Source organism: Mastigoproctus giganteus, chromosome 8 (assembly GCF_048544385.1).
Source record: "Mastigoproctus giganteus isolate SK-2022 chromosome 8, ASM4854438v1, whole genome shotgun sequence".
Classification (NCBI taxonomy): Eukaryota; Metazoa; Arthropoda; class Arachnida; order Uropygi; family Thelyphonidae; genus Mastigoproctus; species Mastigoproctus giganteus.
In genome coordinates, this window is record NC_143582.1 from 57,937,698 (window position 1) to 57,962,391 (window position 24,694).

General features: G+C 41.8%; 1 protein-coding gene across 1 annotated transcript in view; it reads left to right on the plus strand.

Annotated features, from left to right (window-relative positions):
* The window catches only part of LOC150081552 (muscle-specific protein 20-like), a 104,109-nt gene that overhangs the window by 37,380 nt on the left and 42,035 nt on the right, over positions 1-24,694 (plus strand). The window contains exon 2 of the mRNA XM_090380102.1: positions 13,675-13,799. Coding sequence (XP_090236228.1) covers positions 13,675-13,799 — 125 coding nt within the window. The remainder of the gene's footprint in view (positions 1-13,674; positions 13,800-24,694) is intronic.

A 24,694-nucleotide genomic window follows, 5' to 3' on the forward strand; every position in this document is an offset into this window, starting at 1 on the left:
GCTTAATCTGATAAATACCGTTTCCAACTCTATCATGCTGATGGACATATTAGCCATGGCAATAGGATGCGCTGTTTGGGGTAGGCAAGCTGGTGGCGATGGGATTATTATTTGGGGACTTTTTGTCGCATGCCCTGGGTCTTCTGATCACCGTTAATCAGTGGCTCGATTGGAATGCCTACCTTTCTATCGTCGCTGACCACGAAAACCCTTTCATGACAGTGTACCAACACAATTCCAGCGTCTATCAACAAGATAACGTGCCGTGCCACAAGACCTGGTAGGTTGCTAAGTGGTTTGAGGAACATGACAGTGAATTCTCTGTCTTCTCATGGGCCGCCCAACTAACCTAATATCAACCCAATTGAGCATGTTTGGGACCTAGTGAAGAGGACATCGATGCTATGATTATCCACCTGACAATGTGCGGGCATTACTGGCCCGCACATTGTGCAACATATGGGTATCATTATCGCAGGACAGCCTGCAACATCTTGTGGGGTTGATGCCAAGACACGTACGTGGCTGTATCACGGGCAAAAGGTGCCCCGCGAGGTATTACATAGGTGTTGCTTATGCAAAACCTACTCAAGAGAATACTGGTAATACATTTTATAATATACATATTTTTTTTATAAAATTATAACCTTATACTATAGTACTTAACCATTAGGCCCTTTCAATATATTTGTAACGCCATACTGCACACTGACTGTCACAGAAACCCGTACTGTTGTATTTACTTTCAATGCGGGTGGTTGATCCGTGAAAAAGATTGCACCCCGATTGAAGCTGTACTACGATAGATACGTTATATATTATCTTGTATTTTATATTCACAATTTAATATAAATTTACCTTTTTTTTCCCTCTGTGTGCGGTTTTTTTTTTTTTTTTTTATAAAACCCCCAAACACGAAAGGTATCAAACGGCACGGTACAACGTGCTATAGCGCCGTGCCGTTTACTTAGTACTTAGTACCGTGCATGGATTGAAGGAGAAGAGGAGAGAGAGGGAATGCCGTAAACTTTGCTCTGATGACTAAACATTGGTTTCACGACTTCAAGCTTCCAATAAGAAAAGTGGTGGTATTGCACCGGATGATAAGTCATCTACCACCTAGCATGAGCATGTCACCTTAGTATTAGTATTATATTATGTTACAGAATAGTACTGTATTGTATTATTAGTGCTATTTTATATTAGAATTAGTAGTGGTAGTAGTTTTTCATTATTGTTTTTTCATTAATAGAGGCATTTGATGCAAGAAAGCAAGCTTATGCAGCATCAGCCAAAAAAAAAAAAAAAAAACCCACTTCCACTTCACCCCTCTGTTCGTTCAAAATACCTGTCCAGCTCAGCCTTAAATTTATTTAGGCTATCAACCTCCACCACAAGGGATGGCAGTCTGTTCCACCAACCAACCACCCGCTGGCTAAAGGCAAATTTCCGCACGTCTATCCTACATCTGTCTTTCCTCAATTTGAATTTATGCCCTCTCAGGTGATTTTTCTGAGCTAGAGGAAGAATCCCATCAGCATTGAGCATGCTTAAACCATTCAAGGCTTTATACACCTCTATCAGATCACCTCGCTGGTGCCTAGTCTCCAGACACTGTAATTTGCAAAACTTAAGCCTTTCTTCGTAAGAGCACCCCTTTGTTCCATTCACTAATCTTGTTGCCCTTCTCTGTACTCGTTCCAGCAGCTCTACATCCTTCTTGAAATGAGGCCTCCAGACCTGTATACAGTACTGTAGGTGTGGCCTGACCATTGCCTTATACAATGGAATAATCACCTCCTTATCCCTGCTGGAAAAATTCCTGTATATCATTGACAATACTCCATGAGCTACTCTTGCAGGCCGTCTGCACTGCTCAGAGAACTTCATATCTGCCTGCACAATCACCCCCAAGTCCCTTTCATTCTCTACCACTGTCAGTGTAGTACCACAGAGTTGATACGTTGCTCTGGGGTTGCTTTTTCCCATGTGTAGTACTTTACATTTGTCAATGTTAAACTTCATTTGCCACCTCTCAGCCCATCTGCTCAACCTTTCCAGATCCTGTTGCAGCAGCATAGTGTCAGTAGTGTCCTTGACAACCCTGCCAACCTTTGTATCATCTGCAAACTTGGACATTAAGCTTGATATACCATCATCAATATCATTTATAAATACAGAAAACAATAATGGACCCAACACTGAGCCCTGAGGGACTCCACTAATAACATTAGTCTACGATGAGCAGTGTCCATTGATTACCACTCTCTGTCTTCTCCCCCTCAACCACCCCTTTATCCATAGCAGCAATTTGCCTCCAATGTCACACTGCTCCAATTTGTGTAGCAGTCTTCCATGTGCAACAGTATCAAAAGCCTTTCTAAGATCCAAGTATATAATATCAAAGTTATTCCCTGCATCCAGTTCTTTTGTGACTGCATCATAGTATCCAATCAAGTTTGTCAGGCAAGACTTCCCCTTAACAAAACCATGCTGTGTCTGAGCTATAACTGAAGTCTTGTCTAAATGATCCTGCAGTGCTTCTTTAACCAGTGCCTCCATTAATTTTCCTGGAACAGAAGTTAAGCTCACAGGTCTATAATTACTTGTGTCAGCCTTTGATCCTCCTTTGTGAATTGGGGTCACATTTGCACATTTCCAGTCTATGGGTACCTCCCCTGAGTCCAAGGAAGCTCTCATAATTATGGCTAAGGGTTTGCTTACTTCCTTTGCTGCCTCCTTTAATATAACTGGATAGATCCCATCCACCCCGGGTGCCTTTCTTGTGTTTATCTTCAACAGTTTCTCCTCCACTTTACTCCCAGTTATTTCAAGATTCTGTAGCTTACTGCTAGAGTTGAATACACCTCTGGCATTCCCCTTGCTGAATAACTCCTCATGTGTGAATGTCGATGCAAAATATTCATATAGTTTGTTAGCTACCTGAGCAGGATCATCAACAGTTGCCCATCAATATCAAGTGGACCAATCTGATTCATCCCCTTCCTTCTAGAGTTTACATAAGTAAAGAACTCTTTGCTGTTTTTCTTTGCATCCCTTGCCAAGGATTTCTCGTAATCTGCCTTCGCCTGCCTAACCTCCTTTGTAACTTGGTTGCATATCAACTTGTATCTATCATAGGCTTCTGTGTCATGTGTTAATTTGTAAGTATCCCATGCATTTTTCTTCTCTGCCATATGCCTCATTAGTTCATCTGACATCCATTTTGGCCTAAACCTTGAACAATATTTCTTAGTTGGTATGTAAAGCCTAGTAGCTTCCAAGATAAGTTCTTTGAATGCTTCCCATTTTGAATTTGCTGTTGGTAACATCATCAGTTGGTCCCACTGTATAGAATTTAAATACTGTCTCAGTCCATCGTAGTCGCCTTTACGGAAGCAATAACCCTTCCCTTTACCCCTAATGGTAGTTACCTCTTTTAGTAAATCCCACTTCAGCACACTGTGATCACTGCCACCTAGTGGTTCATTTATCTGCAGATTCTTAATGCATGAAGAATCACTGCTGATAATCAAATCAAGAGTATTACTCCCTCTAGTTGCCTCCCGAACATGCTGATGTAGAAAACAATCATCCAATAAATCCACAAAAGCCCTGCTAGTGTGTGAGTAACCAGCCCCCAAATTCCAGTCAATATCTGGGAAATTAAAATCTCCCATTATAAGACTCTCTGATTTACTGGCCCACTCTATTTCCCTGTACAGTTCCTTATTATACTCATCAGAGTCATTAGGCCTATAGCACACTCCTGCTCTCAATTTTGATCTCCCAATGCTTATGTCACACCAAACTGACTCAACACTGCACTGTCCAGCGATGTCGACTGGCTTCACTTCCTTGGTTTTTATGTGTTTCTTAACTAATAGCATAACCCCTCCCCACTTCCTATCCTGTCTATCCTTTCTGTAGACGTTGTACTCCCCAAATTGCATTTCTGCATCCCTTATATCTGTGTGACACCACGTCTCTGATATCCCAACAATATCTGCCTTCGATGTTTTGAGCAATACCTCAAATTCATCAAATTTATTTACTAAACTCCTAGCATTGGTGTACACGCAAGTATACCTGCACCTGTTTCTATTCTTAACTACCCTAACACAACCCATGTGTTTACTTGTACCGCAATGGCTCCCAGCAGTCTCTGAAATACCATGCATCTTGTTTTTCAGGCTTCTGCTCATTCTAATAGAAGCAGTAAAAGAATCTCTTTCACCTCTGCCAGTGGCTACTGTCAATCTATTGGTCTTTGTCTCCCCCCAAGCTAGCAGTTTTCCGACCCACCTAACACTGCCTTGATAGCATCAGCAAATATTCTTGCACCCTTTCTATTTAAGTGTATCCCATCCCTGTAGAAGCAATCTCTCCTGTTAACAAGTACAGTCCAGGCTGAAAAAAATTCTACCCCTTGATCCTTGCACAATCTTTTCAGGGCCGAATTGATCGACAAGGCTCTCATCATATACTCCCTCCTATCGTGTCTGGTCAGAATTGCAGACACTTTCAAATTCAACTCTAATTCTCGGCTTTTGTTCAACAGTGACCTGTACTTGTTAAGTAATTCTGCCGGTCTCCTACTCTTAATATCGTTAGTGCCAACGTGTACAACTATATCACCTTTTGTGCCCTTAAAAGATGATATTCGCTCTACAACGTCATCAACCTTTGCCCCTGGCAGACATACCTAGTTAGTATCAGTACTAGTAGTACCGTGCATGGATTGAAGGAGAAGGGATGGGGAATGCCGGAAACTTTGCTCTAGAGACTGAACATGGGTTTCACCACTTCAAGCTTCCAATAAGCAAAGTGATGGTATTGCACCGGTTGAGGAGAGTCATCTACCACCTAGTGTTAGAACGTATTAGTATTATATTATATTATAGTATAATATTGTGTTATTAGTGCTATTTTATATTAGTATTAGAAGTGGTACTAATTAACATTAGTATTAGTAGCAACATTGAAAGAAAAGGGATTTTGAGAGAAATGAAGTGAAGAGAAATGAAATGAAGAGAAAAAAACAGCTCAGCGTTTTGTATATACACAACTAAGATGTGAGATTGACAAATACAGTCTTTCTCTGTCTTCCAAAGACAAATATGTGTACTAGGAGGCATTAAACCTTTCAGAAGTCCACATACAGATCTACATTTGATGTGGGTTCTGAAGAAGTATGCGCATATATCTATGTTTTGAAGGTCATTTCAAATGATGTTTCTGTTAAATATATGGATTGTCTTTTTAGTGCATGCTACCATCCCTTTTCTGTTTCCAACTAATGTATATAGAGTTTATAATAGATAGCAGCACAAACAAGCTTTGAAGAAGGTCACTATTGAACTCGGTTGTTCAATTTTTCTTACAGAAGCTAAATATTAATTTCTATGGACTTCAGACCGAGAATTTGATAAAACTGAATCGAATAATAGCTAAACTGATGTGGAAAATATTTTTGCACTGAAAAAGTAATAATCTAAGAAAATACGGGTTCATTTCACTAAATTTTTACGAAATTTTTTTAAATATGATTTTTGTTGATTTTACTGTAGTGTTGAGCAATATAGTCAAAATAAGAACATATTAATATTTCAGAGCATTTAATGTATCAAGTTTTCATTTCAAATTTAATGAAAAAACTCACTCCAAAGAGCCCACTGCTTTCAAAAGTTTACTGCAGTGGATCAACCTGTGTGCAGCAAACTCACCACAGAAAGGGTTAACTCAAATGACTGTGCTGAACAGATATCCCTTGTAATTGTCCGGATGTGCTGTATCAAAATGCACGTGTCAAATAAACAAACAAATTCTACAAGTTTGTGCAAAGGCAGCATATTAGTACGCAACAAACCTCTAAAAACTAAAAATAGCTAGAAACGGCATCGTTTTAATTTTGCATCTCATATTGTGGATACCTTCACATCGAGTTGCCATGCTATTGCACTACTTCGAATAAGTAACGCTTCACCAATGGAGAAGACTACTGTTACTTAATCTCTGCGGATACCGCCACCCAGACAGCACCGTTTCAGGGCTTTTGGCCCTTCTCCATTGGTGAAGCGTTACTTATTCGAAGTAGTGCAATAGCATGGCAACTCGTTGTGAAGGTATTCACAATATGAGATACAATTAAAACGATGCCGTTTCTAACTGTTTTTAGAGGTTTGCTGCATACTAACAAAGTCCGCCGTAGCCTAGTGGTCAGTCGCGCGGGTGCATAAGTACACGTACCTTGAGTGACCGGGGTTCAAGACCGTGACTCTGAATACGGTGCTGTTTCTTGTATTCTGTGTATCTTGTAAACTCCTCTGACCGCTTTGTCGTCCCCGCGTATAAAGAGAATTTTTATTTTTTTTTAATATGCTGCCTTTGCACAAACTTGTACGTTGTCAAATGCTCTCGCAGCCTGAGACTTATGCCCTTAAAATGCTTTAGACAAACAAATTCTCTAAATACCAGATGAAAAGGATTCTGTTAGGGTCACTTTCCCACTTACTAATCATTTTTAAATAAAGGTCCTCAATCGAAAAATAAGTAGATTGTCCTTCTCTTCTTCTGAAACAAAACTCCTATTACTTATAAAAAGCGGAAAAAACCAATCTCGTACTCTGGTCCTTGAGGCTTGTCACAGACACTTCCACGTGTGTCTGTAACACACGGCTAGGGCTTGCTACGTAGGAGTACAAACGGTTGATGGAACTGTTATTCAGGTTCCACTTACAAGTCATGCAAACCAAATTTCATTCAAGTCCAGTCATTTTGCAGCAACCAAATCCTCTGCCTGCACCTTCATGATGGTGGGACTGTTAGTAACGCTGAGTATACCTCCAGGATCAAGGTCCAAAACACTTCATCTAGTATACTGGAAGTAACCAGTTGATCACTGTGGACAGATTACAGTAATTCATAAAACATATCCCATGTGTGACTCAACATAAGCGGGGATCAAAGTGTGGTGTCTATACCACACAGCCGGACAATACTAGATGACAGATGATACTCATTATCCAATTGCCTATTGGAAGCTTGAAGTGATGCAACCCATGTTCACGTGTACTCCGTAAATTTAACTAGGTATGTCTATTTAGTTATTCACTACTCTTTGCCAATACTAATCTAACATAAGATACTATGTATTATAATATGGCTTAGCGATCATATTGTTACCGCAATGGCACTAGCCCATAATTCCGTAGAATAAAGTTAATACGGTCGAAGCTCTACGTAACGACCCCCAGGGAATGAGAAAACGGTCGTTATATCGGAAGGCGTTATATTGATTGTTCATAAAATAGTATTAGGTTAATGAGAAATTGGCCAGGACCGACCATATAGGACTTTATAACATGTGGGACGTTAAAAAGAGAGTCGCTACGAAGAGCTTCGATTGTATCTATCGCCATACTACCTATATCTATACCTGTCTCATATACCGTACTACATACACTCAGTAAAAACTGAATTATAACTACCCCAATGGACTATTTTGCCTTTGCTCGCAGCCAGCATAAAAACAGCTTCCTACGCTAAAGGTAATTTGCATCTGGTCGTGGAAGTCAAAGTGATAAATTAGCAGTTATGGGATGTAGTAAAGATATGGAATTTAAAAATGACATGATTGTGGAAGCTCGTCGGTCGGGTTTTTCCAACCAACATTATGATATTAGGGAATGATCTTATAAATAGGGTCATTCCCTAATATCATATTTATATTTTGGATGGAAGGCATTTCAGGCATTAAGGCCTAATGGTGCTGACTAGCAATTTCGTGTTCTAGCAGTGGCCGGTTCGCTTATTTATTATTATTATTTATTCATTATTATTTTTTTTTTGTTAGATCTTAATTTTACTAGTTAAATACAGTACTAAATTTGTGATTCTACAGCTTTTATTGTTTTCAACCATGTTGAAAACAATAAAAAAAAATAAAAGAGCAATTTGAAAAGGAATATAAAAAGGTTTGAGGAAATGGAAAATTACATTCATCCACTTGGCCATCTCTCTGCTACTTCGTCAGGGGCTTTAAACGGACAGATAGCCATACGAAATGAATGTCTCATGCATACCCGTTTCTGTAGTCCCAATAAGAGTTTTACTATTATTAATTACCTATTTTCAATTTTGGTAAATTAATTTTGATATGTGACTGAAAGTTAAATTTATATTATGTTTGTTACACCAAACTGTGATTGGAACTCAAAGCCCAACGAGTATGCATCAGTATTAATATTCAGCAGTATTTACCTGAAATTTCCGAACAACATAGTGGAGGGCGGTCGGTAGGAGAAGAGACCGTATATCAGTCTGTGGCTGAATTTATAGGTTGCAAGGGACACCATCCGGCAAATTTCCTGGTCTGGCAGAAATCATAATTGTTTTATCTAATTCTAGGTTTTTACAACACTATGTTAATGTTGCATGTTGGCATATTTAGATATTAACAGATCATTTTAATATTAAATAATAAATTTGTAAATGTTAATGTAAATTCATTTTTGCTATGAACAGGATTAAAAGTAAAGTAAAAAGTAAAAAGTTATAGTGTAATATTAAAACTAAATTAAAATATAATATTAATACTAAACGTTAATGTTATCCACTGGGCAAGGACTGGTATATCCTTTCTACACTATAACAGTTAACGTATGCCAAGTGGGATTTACATATTTACATCCTCCCACAGTGATTTTTTCTAGCCCTGTGATGCATTGGAATCAATTTTTGACTATTTGAGAAAATCCATAATTAACTAGACTGAATTGAATAAGGGGGGTGAAGTAGGTATGTGTATATTTGTGATATAATTTTGTTTGTCAAATAATATGCCAGAAAAATATGCTGGAAAATAAAAGGCTTAAACTTTTGAGGGAAATTTTGTGGAGAAATTTAGCATTAGTAGAGGCATATGATGCAAGAAAACAAGCTTATACAGCATCAGCCAAAAAAAAAAAAAAAAAAAAAAAAACATTCCCATTTCACCCATCCATTCGTTCCAAACGTTTGTCCAGTTCTTCATTGAATTTATTTAAGCTATCAACTTCCACAACGACAGATGTAAGTTTGTTTCAGCAATCAACCACTCGCTGGCTAAAGGCAAATTTCCGCACATCTATTCTACAACTGGCTTTCCTCAATTTGAATTTATGCCCTCTCAGGTGCGTAATCTAAGCAAGAGGTAAGAATCCTACCAGCTTGCTCAAACCATTCAAGGCCTTATACACCTCAATCAGATCACCCAGAGGTGCCTGGTCTCCTGACGCTGAAATCTTCAGAACTTAAGCCTTTCTTGGTAAGAGCAACCCTTTTGTTCCACTCACCAATCGCGTTGTCCTTCTCAGGTAAATAAAAGATAAAAAAGGGAGAAAAGTGGGCAGAATAATCCAGACGGGGTCAACCAGAGTATTATTGATTTCTAAAGTGACAAGTAGGATTAGTTGCTATGATGTTTAAAATTTGGCCATCCTGGTTACAGTGCAATCAGTCAACGAGCCTTGTCTGAGCACAACAAAGCCGAGGGACTAATGGGGGTTAAAGGCGTTCTGTGACCCAATTTGGCTAAATGTCAGAGTTATGTTCAACGACATTGGCTTGAATAGGCGCATTCATATGGAATTGGGTGAATTTAACGGGCATATTATTTGCACCTAAATTGGCTTTTAACTTTACTAATGCCCATAACATATTTTCCCGGGAATTACAAATGTCTGTTAGGTTGGTTTCTAATTAAATAAATAATCTTTCTTTATTTACAGTCATGTATCTGTTTGGCTATTTTTGTTTCCCAGTTAGTAAGTTTAATAGGTTGAAATTTGAAGTGGTCTCCTTTGTCATAGCGTAGGGCATAAATTTTATTTTCTTTAATTATGATTTCACTATCAAGGTATATGGCCTGGAGATGGCTATTGGATTGGTGTGTTCGATAGTCGTCTGTGGAGTATGTTTCCAATGCTATATTATTAAATTTATCGCAATCGATGGCTAAAACATCGTCAACGTATCTGAAGAATTTAATGCTGTCTTTCATTTTATATTCATAGTAGTGCAAGTAGAGGTTGGAAATGAAGCACGAGCAACTCGCACCCATTGTCACACCCCCTACTTTGCACGTAGATGCTATCGTCCATTAGTCGTAATTCTTAAGCACACATGAAGAAATCAGATCTAGCTAGTATAGTTTACTGCAGTCTAAAATTTCTTGAAATTCTTCATAATACACTTGTGTGCAAAATTTAAGCAACAGTCTGGTTTTCACCTGTAGCTTCTCATCGGAGTGGCCTGGATATGGGAAAAGCATACAAAAGGAACCTCGTGAGGTACAGAAATTAAGGAAATGCATCATGATACAGATGCATCACTGCCAAAGATGGAACAAAGGGAAGAGGTGGTCCTCAGTAGGAGATATGGCCACTCCTAATGCCAATGCAGGCTTTGCACCGCCTGTCCATACTTAGAACAATGTTGTTGATAAGTTCTTGCGGTAACATCGTCCATTCCTCTGTTAGCGCCATCTTCAGCTGGTCAACATTTTCTGGTGGGTGTGGACGTGCCGCTAGGTGTTTCCCCAGAGCGTCCCATATATGTTCGATGGAATTTAGATCGATTAAACGGGCAGGCCAATCCATACGAACAATGTCCTCACTTTCGAAAAGCATATCAACAGCTGCAACAGCGCCACTCCCCATCACACTGCAACAGTTGCAGTGCGATGGGGTGAGGCGTTATCATCCATAAACACAAACTCGGGGCCAATGGCACCTCGGAACAGACGCACTTGGGAAAGGATTATCTCAGTACAGTAGCGTGCACCAGTTACAGTGCCGCCTTCCAGTATCTTGAGTTATGTACGTCCATCCAAGATAACGCCTTCCCAGCCAGAACACCTGGACCGCCATATCGAACCCTTTCAGTGATGTCTGCGGGGTGATACCGTGTGCCAACCTCTTGCAGATTAGCTGACGTCCAGAATCTCTGCTGAGACTGAATCTACTCTCATCAGTAAAGAGTACCTTAAGTAAAGATTTTGTGATTGTAACCTTTAGAAATAGGGTTGTTCCTTAAGTTTTGCACACCAGTGTAGTATATTAGTACTTTTTTTCAAATTATTGAGTGAAATACTGGTAAATAGATTTTTGAAATCTTAGGTATATACTTTGTTGATGTTATTGTGTTTAACGTATTCTATAAAGTTTCTGTTGTCAGATATAAATTTAGCATTGGTGAGATTAGTGATAATTAATTTAGATTAGCCTCCAGTTTTTTATGTAGCTATTTCTACATGAGGTAATAAATCTACTGCCTACTGGGCCTTTTTGGAATTTCTGAATTTAGTAAACGAATGGAAATCTTGAATTATCGATTTTTAATTTAACTTTTTTGTGTAGTGCCATTAGTTTTTTTTTTTCAATGGTACTAGAGGTGGAATTGGATATTTTATATGTTTCGCTGTTGTTCAATTCCTTTTTTAATATGTGAGTAAAATTTTTTTGCAAATTATACTGAAGTTGTTATTAGCTTTGTCTGTGCTGGAGATAAATTTATTTTGCAACTGTTTAAATTTTTATTTAAACGTTTCATATTGTATTGTTTGTAATTATTTTGGCACTGGGGTTTTTAATATTGTATAATGTTTCTTAAATTTGCCACCGTGTAATTTGAAGGATTAAATCCACCTTTGAAATGCTTCCAAGGGTGTACTGTATTTTTAGGCCATTTTGTAGGCAACTGGAGGATTCATTCTAATGGATCTTTGTAATTTAGATTAGTATGGGTTGTATGCTTTGTAATTTAGATTAGTATGGGTGTTAGGTCTGAATTTCATTCCTCTTTTCATAATTTCTCTTAATGTATCATCCTCAACTACATTAAGGTAGCCTGTAATTGTGTGCTTGTGATGTGGATCTATAAATGTTTTATATATGGCTTCTTTGCAGAAACAAGGGAATTCAATCTTATTGAGGTCTGCTACTGCGTTTTTTTGTAATTGCATATAGCCAATCCAATCGGCCGTACATACCTATGTCTAATCGCTATTTTAACATTGTCAATAAGCAAATATCTTGTGGTTTTATATATACAAGTGCACACGGACAGTCTAAAGCTAATAATACTGCATTAAAACTACATTTAATCTATGAATTTATCTTTTCCATACAATTTTTAAGGTCAAAAGAAACAATAATTGCTGGATTTCTGTTGGTCCAAAATTTGTGAAATTTGGAATGGCCCAAGTTTTAAGAGGACCAAATATAAAATTTCATGAAAATCCATCCACTGGATTGTTATTGTTTGTTATTTGGTTTTTAGGAGCATTAGCAACTAAGGCCATATTGCTCCGGGATATGCGGTGGTCATTCCCTGACCTTTCCGCATCCTCCGTATTTGATGGTGATGGGCTCGAACCCCGGTCTAATCAAGAAGCGTATGCTACGCACTGCTGTCCTTCCCACTGGCTACGGAGGCGCCCCATCCACTGGAGTTCCCTTTGTTACATGCGACCGGACAGATATGGTGAAGACAATAGGCGCATATGCATATACATAAATATATGCGTAGGCCCCTAAAAAGTTTGCTTTATTGCCGAGTCTCACAAACCACAGGCTGGGCAACACTACTATGGCATTTACCTTTGTGCGGCACCCTAGCCCTGCAATCTTTTATCCTTTCCCTGGGCTCCCCAATCCAGGGACATTTAAACTCTTCGCCCCTCCCTACCTCACTCCTCTGGAGGACGCTTTCTTTATTCCTCCTTCCTTTTCACCTACCTTAACTCTCCATTCTCAAACTATCTCTCTGCACTCACACTTTAATTTCTTTTTTTTATTTTTATTTTTAAAGGAACCCCTAGAAAGCTTAGGCGACTCTGGGTGTTTCCTAGCCAGAGTTCTTTCTCTCTATTTCACTGCCTGCCCTACCCCCACAGGATTAGTGACGGGAAACGTGGGGTACCACAAGGGGGTCCCACGGCTAAACAGAAAGAAGAATAACACAACTCAGCACCAGTGCTGTAGGCGTAAAATTAGCAGAAGATAAACCCTTTGAATGTTACATATGCAGAGAACATACTGTGCTTATTAATCGAATTATAGAGAGGGTATACGGCGTATACCCAAGGGCTCACATCTGGTGAGTATGGGTTTGGCACACCCAGGGTCCTGAGCTGGATATCATCATTCTTCTCTTTCTTGGTGATTCCTCTCTCTCTCTCTCAGGATAACCCGGGAAATTTTTTTGGCTGGTGCAGCATAAGTCTCAGGCTTCTTTACACCACATGACTAATAATATATATATATACATATATACACGAGTATACGCTAAAACGAGAAGGTATGCGCTATTCATCTAAAAAAATCCAGAGGGCATACGGTGTATACCTTCCACTACAGCCCTGCCCAGCACTATACTGCACAACCATACACTTACTCATACAGCAAAACTGACAAATCGACCAGAGAACACGCAATTTACAGACACAAAATACGAGTTTATGTAATGAATTACGGGTGACACTAATATAATAATTTGAAAAAAAATATATATATCCGATTTGTCTAGATAAAGATTATTGTATAATGTATATGTACCAACTTAACAGCGAGATATAATTAAAATTCTCCTAAACGCTATATATTTATTTATTATTTATTTTTCCCCACGTAGATCGCCGCAAAACGTGATCCAAAGGCAGAAGCAGAAGTACTAGAATGGATAGAGGAAGTAATTGGAGAGAGGCTGCCTTCTATACCTTATGAAGAGGTTCTAAGAGATGGAATAGTGCTTTGCAAGTAAGCAATTTCACAAAATCGATATAAAAGAGTTAATTGACAATTACATTATCACTGTGAATTATACAGGCTCGAAAACTGAATTTGTATGGCATCCATTTTTTTTTCTTTCTTTCTTTCTCTTTTTTTTTTTTTTTTTTTTTTGTTTTTTTTGTAACTAGAAATGATTTTCTACAAAATGGGAAAAAGAAAAACGCATTTTCCTTGTTAGGTAAATTCTACTTAATTTATGCAAATGATAAATTTCGTGTTTTTATCAAAAAAATAAGTTAAAGTCAAGAAAATAGAATACAAAGGTTCACGTTAATGCAGATTCATCAGATTTTTCGAAATAAATTCTAGGTCTTTTTACTTCAAGAGGTGTGCAATTAAGTTCTTGAATTGGTACAATACGTGAAGGAGAACAAAAACGGTTCTATTTTATTCAAAGGTAATCCAACCTGATTGAATGCACTAACTTATTGGGGCGTCTCCGTAGCCAGGTGGGCAGGAGCAGCAGCGCGTAGCATACGCTTCTTGATTAAACCGGGGTTCGAGCCCGTGATCACCAAATACGGAGAATGCAGAAAGGTCAGGTAATAACCACCGCATATGCCCGTAGCAATATGGCCTTATTTGCAAATGCTCTAAAAAAAAACAACAAACAAACTTACTTATTACCGCTCTAAAAGTTTCTGAAAATGGTCAGCGGAGGATCCCAAGAGATTATATTCAGTTCGGCGGTTACCTTTTTACCTCCTCAACATCCTGAAATCTCTTTCCTTTAAAGGCAGTTTTCACCTTGGAAAGAGGAAGAAGAAGTACGCTGGTTCTACAGTGCTCGCCTGCACGGATAACGCAGTGGTATTGTCACCGTCCTCCTCACACCGGGTGGAAAAGGCCGAATTCGAATCCCATCGATGATGCAAGGAACTTTTATGGGCTTTTTTCATTCCGTGGTTGGGTTAGTCGGCCTCAGGCGTAGATAGTAAGATTTTCCCCCAGAAATGGAGTTTTTCGTCCAGCAAAACAGACAAATAGACCATAGAACACATGCAATTTACAAGCATTAGACACGCAGCATTGCATATGAATTTAAATATTCGGGTGGCCTAATATAATAGGGTTCTTTTGGGGGGGGGGGCTCTACACTGCTCGACAAAATTAAGAGAACAAAATGTTTTTCATGAATATTTTATTGAAAAACAGTGTCGCCAAAGGCGAATATTTAATATAATAGGAATCCTGGCATGCAAATTCCGAGTATCCAGTAGAAATCGATCTACCACCCTACACAGCCGTGCATTATGAAAGTTATTCATGCCTATCAAAACACAGGTTGGGACCACATCACTTCATTCTCGTTTTTTGGCTTGCTCAGTGGAATATACACACACATCTCCAGGATAGAAATTCGTCATTGTTTAGATAATACCCTTAAATGGAGAGCCGATGGACAACTTGAAGCCGGGCAGTCGCAAGTGTAGGTGGCATGTCGGCTTAATATCTCACATAGTGTCGTCTCGGCATTATGGAAGCAGTTTCAGGAGACGGCAACCATTACAAGAGCTGGCCAAGGTCGATCGAGGGCTACTTCAGTGGAACAGATTGCTATCTGGCTCTAACAGCAAGACGAAACCCTACAATGTCCTGTCATCAACTGACTCTTGAGGTTGCTGCGGCCACAGGTGAAACATTTCCAACTGGACTGTATTAAGAATACTCAATTGAAGTGGAATCTACGCAAGGAAGCCGTGGTATGTATTCCATTAGCCCAACCCCAAACCACCGCAGAGCACGTCGAAACTGACACCATGAACACTTGATTTGGAGCCTGACAAATGGAGTACAGTTCGGTTCTCTAATGAGTCCTGTTTTAGCCTACAGATTCTAGATGTTATTTAATCTGAAGACAACAGGGAATGCTGTACCATCCTTACGACATCAGAGAACGGGACACTTATGGTGCGGGAAGTGTTCTCCAAACTTGAATCCGATCGAACATGTGTGGGACGCCCTTGAGCGTTGCACTGCACGGGGACAGCGAACTCCTGGTCACTTGGTGAACTAAGGTTTGTGCTAGTGGAAGAATGGGATTTATTGTCACAGTCTTACAGACACCTGTAACATTCATACGTACACCGATAAATCAAAACATTATGACCACATACCTAATGCGATGTGGGTCCTCCACGTGCAGCCAAAACAGCTCGTACCCGGTGAGGCACGGATACTACAAGATTTCTAAATGCGTCTCGTGCTATCTGGTACCAACATGAAACCAGCAGATTCTTTAACTCCTGTAAGGTCAATTGTTGAGATGCCGCAGATCGGAGTTGCTGTTCCACCACAAACCACAGATGCTCGATGGGATTGATGTCTGGGGAATTTTGAAGCTAGGGCAATATCTGGAAGTCTTCCTCATGTTCCGTGAACCAGTCTCAACACAATTCGGGCGGTGTGGCATGGCACATTATCCTGCTGAAAGACGGCACCACCACCAGAGGGGAAGACCATTGCGATGAAAGGGTGTACCTGGTTTATGCGCTGTGAAGGTAGACAGGTTTGTGTGGGGACAAGGAAGGCTGGAGGGTAGAAGAAGAAAGGGACCGATAGAGAAGGTGGTCCCTAAATGTTCAGTGGGCATGCCCATGCCCCACCAGAGGGAAAGTGGGTTTGGCAAGGAGAGGAGGGGACAGGGATGTCTCCCCCCTGCCGGGAAAAGGAGATAAAGTAGGCCCGGCAAGGTGTCGGACCTGGGTCGCCATTTGGCTAGTTGGCAGCAAGGCTGCAATCTAAGTTGTTCACTTTGACTCTCCAGGTGGTGGACTTAGTCTCGGCAGAGGCCAAGATGCGTCACCTGCACGTGATAGGCCAGCTACATCTAGGTCCCAGTGTCTGGTCGCATCCAGTAAGGACTCAGTTGTCTTTCAGTTGCTGTAGGTTGTCACTCCTCTTGTGTTCAAGTCGTGTAGTCACTCAGCTGGTCATCAATGGTAAGTTGTGTTCTTTGCGACTATTTGGTGGTCCAAATTCTGAAATTTGTTTCAGGGTGGTGGAAGTGCTCTTTGCCTCGCAAAGAGATTTTGAGCGAAAAGCATAAAAACCTTAGTTTTCTTCTTCCTGCAGCAATATGTCCTCCCGATTTCTAAGAATGGAGCGTAGTTTGGTAAACAGCAGGCCACGGAGGTCTTCATAGATATTACATTCGTAGAGCAAGTGCTCCCAAGTTTCTTCTTGTCAGCATCTACAGTGCGCTATGTCTGAAATTCCAAAATCGCGTAGCTTCTTTCTGAAGGAGCCATACCCTATCAGCAGGTAAGTGGTATGAAGTCCAGGAGAGTACCAGGTTGGGGAAATAGGGTAAACACGTCCAATGTCTGGTATGAAGCTTCTAGTTATGGGGCCGTTAGTGGAGTCATTCCACCGATTCTGCCACACTGTTTTCATGTAGTCTGTAAGACGTCTTTTTTCTTGTGATCTGGTTGGGTCCAGTAATGTATCCCAAATGTGTGATTACCCTTCCTTTGGTGTGTTAGTGCAGCAGCCCATGACCCAAAATCTCCAAGTCCAGAGAGAGAGACCCCACAAGGACCTGGAGAGCATGGGTGCTCACCGTGCAGCATGCTCTGTTGCGAGGAGAATTATTCGATGGATGGTTTCCAATTTCCTTCTGTTAACAGCAGTGCTTGCCTTGGCGTACCAAGATTCCACTGCATAAGCCAGTGCCGGGATGAAGAATGCCTTGTAGAGGATGGCGAGCACCCTCTTTTTCAGATCCCAGTTCCAACCTCTTCCCCCCAGTCTTCATCCTTCCCCCAAACTTTTGTCTTGCACAGCGTTTAGCCCTACATTTCAAAATCAAAAGAGAACATCAAAATTCTTGCCCGAACCTATTTAGTTTTTAAAACTCACTTTCACCGCACAGCCCCACGGCGCGTACTATTAATACTAACTTGCTAAGTATCACTAATATCAACCTCGATTTATTTATTTATTATAATTATTATTATTTATTTATTATTATTTTTTTAATTTTATTTTATTATTATTATTTTTTTTTTTTTTTTGGTCCTAGCCACTGAAATCCCAGGAAAGTAAGTGGCAAGACCAGCCAGAGTACAAATATTGGTAACACCCGGCCGGTCTCCCTGTGGCAGGTATTGGTAACGGCGGGTCTCTCTAGGGGCCCGGCGGCTAACAGGCCAGATGAACAATGGGCACAACAAACTGCACAGTACATATCCCACACACTTAAATCTCTGGCTTGTCCGATACAGAGAACATACGCGGAGATGGGAGAAATCCCAGGTGCCGTCAGACCCCGAACATACCTAATACCTAATACCTAATAATCTCTGCATGTACTAGCGAATAGGGCGGAATATTTCCTGAATTTTACTCTGAGATAACTAAGATACAGTGTGAAGTTGATATCTTGGTTGTCGCCAAGATATATGACTTCTGTTTGGAGTTTAATGGTTGTTCCATTTATCTTGATCTGGGGAGGCCTCCTGGGATCAAGGGAGCCCTTGAGGAGTATTGAATGTGTCTTTTCTGGTGAGATGTTCAGTAGGTTCCCATTTGCCCATCCTTACAGAACAGAAATGGCATGATTTGCCATTTCTGTTAAATGGCATGTGTTCCACCGATTCTGCCACACTGTTCTCATGTAGGGAACATGAGAACATGAGATTCTCCCACACTGTTCTCATGTTCTCATCCCTGGGGGAAGCCTCTGTGTACTTGCCTGGAGACAAGTGTAAAGTGTAAAGTGTGTTCGTGTCAAACGGCACCAGGGGTTTCCCCCATCTCCGCGTGGTTTTCTTTGTGGGTGTAACAGATCACTGTTAAGGCCAGAGATTTAAAAGTGTATGGGATTTGGAAGTATTGTGTTGTGTATCGTTGTTCCTCTGGCCATTTAGCCGCTAGACCCCTGCTGGGGCCCAACGTTGCCCACACTCAGCCCCGTGGAGGCAGACCAGGTACACCCAGCATAATTATTTACTCTGGCAGGCCCTGCCACCTAATTTCCTGAGATTTCAGTGGCTAGGGCCTAAAAAAAAAAAAAAAAAAAAAAAATAGTAATAATAAATAATAATAATAACGCGATTTTAAGGGGTGGTTCGCTAATGAGGTTAAGTTTCGGAATTGGTGCACGATTTGGCTGTTATAATTTGGAAGTTTAAGTTTTTGTTGTGTGGGGCGTACACTGTGATGTATAGAGAGAGAGAGTGTGGGGGGAAAGACTGAAGACTGGAGAGGAAAGACAGAAGTATGAGGCCAATAGGGTAGACGACCCCAGATATCAGTGTGGCATGCCCATGTCGCACCAGGAGAAGTAGACGGGGGAGGGGACGGTCCCGGCCCCTCCCACCGCCAGGATATGGAGAGAAAGTGGGCCAGACTAGGTGTCCAACCCAGATCGCCAAAAGGCGAGGGAACAGCGTAGCTGCGGTCACAGTCATGGTTTTTGGATGTTCAGTTCAGTGTCACTTCAGGTAGGTCACAGTCTTGGTTCAGTCTCACTTGTCTCGTGTTCATCTTATGGGATCAGGAAGAGGAGTGATGACTCTGGTCAGTTTGTAGTACTGCTTTGATGTCAATTCAGGTAGTCATATTCGTTGAGAGCATCAGTCCTGGCCATTTGCACCAGGTCATGAATGGAGAGTTATCTTTGTTGGTAATTTCTTCTGATCGGTTGTAGTCATGCGGTATGTTCATGCTGTAGTCTCCTCCTTGGGTAGTTTCAATGGAGTTCTTCTATTCAGATGTTTCCATATTGTTGCGGATAGCGATTTCTGTTCTCCTTTTGTTAAAGATGTCCTGGGCGTAGCGGCTGAACGCGGTGTACTCGTCTTCCGAATCCAGGAGGTGATGCTCATTGTCTTTTGGTACAAATTTTATACTGATCTTTGAGTACTGATCTTTGTTCCTCATAGCATTCACATTTGTGCATGATATGTTGCCACGTCTCCATATTGCCACAGGTGCAAGTTGGGTCCTCGGTCAGTCCGAATGCATTCAGTTTTGCGTTAAAGGGGCCATGGCCCGTCAGGAGGAAGGTGGTGTTCAGTCCTGGGTAGAACCATTTGGGGGCTTTTGGATAGGTCTTGTCTACGTAGGGTATAAATTTCCGTGTGACTTCACCCTTGGTCGTCTCTTGCCATCTCCTCTGCCAAGTTTCTTTCAGGTGTTCTATGATTTTCTGTTTTTCCATTCGGTGGTTGTTTGTAGGGTCCAGTGTAAAAGTGTCAAACGTGGTCGGTGTTCCCTTTGCCAGGTAGTACATCAACCCACATCTCGCCACCTCCAGGTCCAGAGGGAGAGTTCCCGCCAGGACCTGCAGCACACAGGTACTCACCGTGTTACATGCCCTGGTGATGGTGAGGAGTATTTTCACTGTATTGTATCGAGGATTCTTTTATTTACTGCAGTTCTTGCTTTGACGTACCATATTGGGGATCCACAAGTAATTGCTGGGACGAAAATTGCTTTATAGTAGAGGGATAATGTTCTTTTGTTTAGTCCCCAGTCTCTGCGTGTTACTCTGACTACTAGTGCTGCGTATATTCTCAGCTTCTCCTTCAGATATAAGAGGTGTTGTTTAAAGGACAGGTTGGAATCTAGGATAATGCCTAGGTATTTCATCTGTTTTGCCAGTTTGATTGTGCTTCCCCTTACTTTTATCTGGGGCGGCCGTCTGATGTTGAGTGTTCCTCTCAGTAGAATTGAGTTCGTTTTGGTCGGGGAAATCTCCAGTGTATGCAGGTTTGCCCAGTCCTGGAGCACTTTCAGTGCATGGTTTGCACGGGCTTCTAACTGTGATCTAGAGCTCGCTGCCACCGTTAGGACGAGATCATCCGCGAAAGCTTGTGCGTTGACATCACCCAAGTCGAGTGCCAGGAATTCATCAAAAACAATGTTCCACAGGAGCGGCCCCAGGACAGATCCCTGCGGGCAGCCCCTGCGGACCGATCTTGTCAGGCTCCGGAACGGTGCCATTACCCTCATTTTTCTATCTGAGAGATAGGATCTAATGCAATTATATAAATTCATGGGGATTTTTGCCTTGCAGAGTCTGCCCAGGACGCTCGGCCACCAGAGGTTGTCGAACGCCCCGGTGAAGTCGACCGCAATTACCAGGAAGTACTTTTCATTACATTCTGCTGAACTTTCTAGGTGGTTCCGAATTGCTTCAATCGTGGAGAGTCCGGGTTTGAACCCATATTGTCTGGGTGACTCGGTTAGCTTCTTTGTAGTGGCTGAGTATTCATCGATGTAGTATTCTCTCCAGGAGTTTACTTAGTGTTGATAGCAGCGCTATGGGACGGTAAGAGTTTGGTTGTTCAGGTGGTTTAGTTGGGTTTTTCAGGATGAGCTTGAGATGTGCTGTTTTCCAGCTAGTTGGGAAATGGCCCACTCTGAGGCAGCAGTTGAAGAGGTGCAGCAGGGGTTCCGGTATGTGCTCCACCGCCCTCTTAACGAGTTCTGGGTCCAAGAGGTCAGGGCCAGGGCATTTCTTGTTGCGCATTTGTGTTGCAGCTTCCTGTAGCTCATCCATGGTAACTGGCGGCTCCATTTGTTGGGTGTTATAGGTCTCATTTGCCTGTATGATAGCTTGTTGGTCTTCCGTGAGTATATTCGGTGGGTCTTTTATAATGGTGTTCAAAATGTTGGCCACCGAGTCGTCCCATGTTGTGGTGAGGGTGCGTTGCGGCGTTATAGTTGCTGTGGTTATTTCCCCCCTGGGGAGTTTATTTGTTGTGATCTTGTAGACCACTCCCCAGGGATTCTCATTACCTTTAGTTGAGACCAGTCGTTCCCAGGAGGACTTTTTACTTTTCTTTATACTCTCGGTATAAGTATTTCTCAGTACTGTATACTGGCGGCGCAGGTAAGTGACCTCAGCGGGTGGCCACGACCTCCGTGCTCTCTGATATTCCTTCCTTTTTTGTTGGACTAATCTCCTTTGTCGTTGCAGCTCTGGGGTCCACCAGGGCATGGTCTTGCGCGAAAGCGTTTTTCTTTTTATGGCAACTTCAGCTGCCTTGGTTATGATGTTTGTTATTATTTGTTGCAGTTCGTCTGGGTCCTCTCTTATTTCTTGGCCATCCTGTCTGGTTTGCCCAATTCTATCATGTTGGGCTCTACTAATAAGCTGTTCTCGGTAGAATTCCCAATTGGCTTTGGAGATTGCAAATCTGTTTAGCAACGTCCTTTCTGTTGCGATTCTTGCTGTGGTTCTCTGTATCCGGTAGATGATGGTACGGTGATCCGACGTGGTCCAAGCATTTTGCACCGTCCAGTCGGTCACGTGGGAATCGATATTTCTTGTGATTAGGGTGATGTCAATGGCCGCCTACCAAAGTGTATTACAGAAGGCTGGGAGGCAGAAAGGTTGATTTTTAACCGTCAATATTGAGTTAGCCAGGAACTCTTCCAGTCTTTGGCCGTTTCTGGTGCCTTGCCGGTCCGGCGTGGCGCTGTGCCAGACTGGGGATCGGCAGTTGACGTCGGCACCTATTATGATCCTCTGTCCTGCTAGGGTAGTTTGGACATCCTGGAGATATGTAATGGCGAAGTCAATCTCGACGCCAGGTCTGCAGTAGAGAGAGACTGCATATAGGCAGCCGACAGAGCTGATTATATGTGCACATGCTGCCCATGGCGTGCATAACTGTGGGATCTTGGTTACTGTTATTTCTGGGTTGCGGACTATAATTGCTGCCCACGGTGTATCTTCGTCACTCTGTACTATTTTAAACCTGAGCGGGTATCCCCTAATCTTCATGTGAGTGTAGGGCTCTTGAATAAGGATGAGATCAGCATTGTCTTCTTCTGCTTTTAGGCATACTTGGGCGACCACTGCTTTCGCACGTTGCGCATTTACAGTATTTGGTGAATTTTTAGCACTCCATCGTTATATTTTTTACGTTGCGTACCCATAATCGGTTCTGAGTTGATATATACACTTGAACTTTTGATATGTCGGACATTTTGGATCTCTTATGGAATGCGTATGATCTAGCCTTAGTAGCTTGCAGTTGACGCATACAGGGTCTTTTGCTTTGTTTGGGCAGCTACTGAAGTTGTGCCCCTTTTCGGAGCAGTGGCCGCAGGTTGGTTCCATTTGATTACATGTGTGTATCGTGTGCCCATATTTGCAGCACCTAAAACACTTTACTATAGCCACGTGTTCTCTGTACCTGTGGCTACTCCACTCTATATAAATTGATCGCTGTTCCCGAAGGACTTGCCAGACCTCTGGGGCCAGCTCCACTACACAGTTACAGTTTCCGCTGCTTCTGGCCCTTGTTTTATACTTGGGCATTACCATTAGCTTTTCATCCCTCTCTGGTAGTCCTCTCTGTAGGTTTTTCCTATAGATTTCCCCGGTTAGAGTCTCGGGGGTGATGTCTTGGTCCACGTCAAATATTATGACAGATGGCCCTTTTCTTCTTAGGGTTTCCGCAGTAAGGCCCAAGGTTGGGATCTTTGTATTGGACATGATTATTTCCGCTTCTTCCTTGGTCTCCGTTTCTATTACAATCCCTGGGTTTCTTGTTTTCCTTATTGCTTTAATTCGGGTAGCTCCGAGGTCTTTCCGCAGGTTTTCCATTACCACCTTCTTTATTTCTTCGCTTGTATGTTCATCTTGTCCTGTTGACTTTAGGATGACTATGTTGGGTGTTGGTAGGAGTGTTCTTCTCAAGGACACTCTTGCAGGTTCATTTATGTTTGCAGTGGTGGTTTTGCTCCTCAGCGTTTCTGAGTAGGTCGGGGCACGCTGTGGCATTTCTCTTGCCCCGCCTTGCAGGTATGCCTCCAATGTGGCGTTTATTTTTTCGTTCTCTATGTGGGTTTTGTACAGGATAGTCTCCAGTTTTGTCCACAGTGAGATAATGTCTGCTCGAATCGTTGTTGTAACTCGATTGTTCTGCTTTGCAAAAATTTCCTCCAGTGCAGACCTGAGTATGAGAATCTGGTCTGGTACTGGGCCCCCTGGTAAGGTGGGGTCTAGGGTTTGCATTTCTTCAGTCATCTCAGTCAGTTGGTTTTGTTGTTCCAAATTACTTTTGCTCAGGTCTTATTGCGGCCTGGTTTCCCGTTCGAATTTCGGGACGCCCGGTTTCTTGTTCCTTTTTTTTGAAAGTGAGGTCGGTTTTTGTTCCTCGGTGTCGTCCCTACTGCCATCAATCAGGATGGGTTCTGGTTCTTTCCGATGTTTTCTTCGGTTTGGTTGGGGTTTTCCGAAGGCATTTCTGGCCAGATCGGAAAATCGGAGTATTCGGATTAGCGGGGTTCTGTTTATATATTCTTGTAGCTGACTTAAAAAGACGAAGTTTGGTGGGCCACACAAGTTCGTGCGTTGTATGGTTGTCACACAATACCCTGGCAACGATTTGAGCTATCCCCAAGGTCAAATCGTTGGGGGGGGGGAGTCAAGTGTTAAAATGCCCCTAGAGCAGTGGGATTACCTCCACATGGGGTTTCCTGTGACATCTAAAATATTGAAATAGCACGTGAGAGAAGATTCCACAACATCATGGAAAGTTTATGGCGTGGGGGAGTCACTAGAAACATTATTCACTGTCTTTTAAAACAGTTGTAAGCACAGCTTGTTGGAGCAGCTTTTGCTCTGGATATATCACAGATCGTGGCACCTTCCCAGTCAAGTACAAGGTACCAACGTGGCTTCCGCGTTAAAATCGGTGCCTCTCTATATCCCTGCTGCCAGCCACATGGTGACCAGTGTAGGTCTGGCAAACAAAGGAAACAGATAAAAAACGCTGGTAACTTGCAAAATTCTAGTTAAATACTCAAAAATTCCTCACCTATAGAGTCCACTGTAGTTTATAAATCATTGGACATACTTTTCCTGAAATAAAAGCACTAAGAACTCATAATTTAAT